This window comes from Condylura cristata, unplaced genomic scaffold, assembly GCF_000260355.1.
Source record: "Condylura cristata isolate star-nosed mole 26May11 unplaced genomic scaffold, ConCri1.0 scaffold00003, whole genome shotgun sequence".
Lineage (NCBI taxonomy): Eukaryota > Metazoa > Chordata > Mammalia > Eulipotyphla > Talpidae > Condylura > Condylura cristata.
In genome coordinates this window covers 77,632,130-77,633,389 of record NW_004567104.1, presented here as the reverse complement: position 1 = coordinate 77,633,389, position 1,260 = coordinate 77,632,130, and the positions used below count along the sequence as shown (strand labels likewise).

General features: G+C 61.1%; 1 protein-coding gene across 1 annotated transcript in view; it reads right to left on the bottom strand.

Moving 5' to 3' along the window:
- MX1 (MX dynamin-like GTPase 1) overlaps positions 1 to 1,260 on the bottom strand; it is a 14,946-nt gene that overhangs the window by 3,837 nt on the left and 9,849 nt on the right. The window contains exons 10-11 of the mRNA XM_004675557.2: positions 990 to 1,131; positions 626 to 784 (exon numbers count right to left, since the gene is read on the bottom strand). Coding sequence (XP_004675614.2) covers positions 626 to 784; positions 990 to 1,131 — 301 coding nt within the window. The remainder of the gene's footprint in view (positions 1 to 625; positions 785 to 989; positions 1,132 to 1,260) is intronic.

The window sequence follows — 1,260 nt, the reverse complement described above, 5'->3', positions numbered from 1 at the left end:
CCCTCAGCAGTGGACTTCGTCCATCTGCCTGTTCTGCTCCCCACTCTGTCTCTGGTGAAGCCTCTCACCGCCCCTGCGCCTCTGGCCTGTACCCCAGTTCTGTATGTCAAAATAAATCAGTCTCTAAAAAAAGTTTCCAAGCTTATAGACTCACTATCCCTTCACCACACTGTGTGGAGCAGGTCCACAGCTGCGCCTCATCTGTGCCACACTGCCCAACGGCCCCCTCCCCGCAGGACCCGTGGCCCATCCCCCCCGAACTGCCATCATTTCCAGAGAGTCTGAGAGTTGTTTTCATCGTGTATGGCTAGTGTGTTCTGGCAAATGAGAGGGGGGCGGGGGGTTTGTGAGTACCCTGATCAGTGTGATCAGCGGGGAGCCTAGGGGTCCAGGAGCATGAGTGCCCCTGAGCTGGGGGCAGGTCAGTGGGTACCCATGAGCTGGCGGGGCAGAAGGGTTTGCACCCCTGAACTGGAGGCCAAGAAGGTGAGCACCCCTGGGCTGGGCCGCTGGAGAGTAGCTGGCAGCTAACGTGGGCCCCGGGACCCTCGCGAAAGCAGGGCAGGGCGCTGTGGGTGCCCGGTCGTGTCCCCCCTCTCCCCCGGAGGCTGAGGCCCGCGCTCACCTGCCACTTGGTGCAGCATCTGCACGGCGGGCTCCTCCAGCATCTTCACCTGCCTCCGCACGAGCGTCTCGAACGTCTTGTAGTTCACGAAGCCCGGCAGCTCGCGGCCACGGTACTGGTTTTCGTACTTGGTGATCTCTCTCCGGATGTCCAAGAAACCTATGGCAGGGAAGAGGCACTCTGGTCCAGACGAGGGTGGGGGCTTCGGAGGGGCCTCCTCGGGCGCCGGCCTCCGGACCCCAGCCCGGCGCTGTCCGCCTCTGGCCGCGGCTCCCCGGCTCCTTCCTCTCACCACCCTGCGTCGCCCCCCACGCCCACCCGCCCTGGCACCCAGCCTGGGGCTGCTGGCGGCACGTGGACTCACTCTTAAGGAAATTCTTTCCGACCTCTTCATTCCACTTGTGAAACTCTCTTCGGATTTTGGTGAAAAGCCGCGTTTCAGATGACTTCACAGTTTCTTCCCCTTCTGTCAGGATGGTGATGTCCTCGTTAAATGCTTTAATTTTCTGTCGAGAAGAACGGCAGCAGCATAAGTACAGGAAGCGTGCAGGGCCTGCGCATGCAGAGGGGGTCGTTCTTTGCCATGTGCTGGGCCTTCTGTGGGCAACGGGAAAGAGTGGGTGTCACGGTTCCTC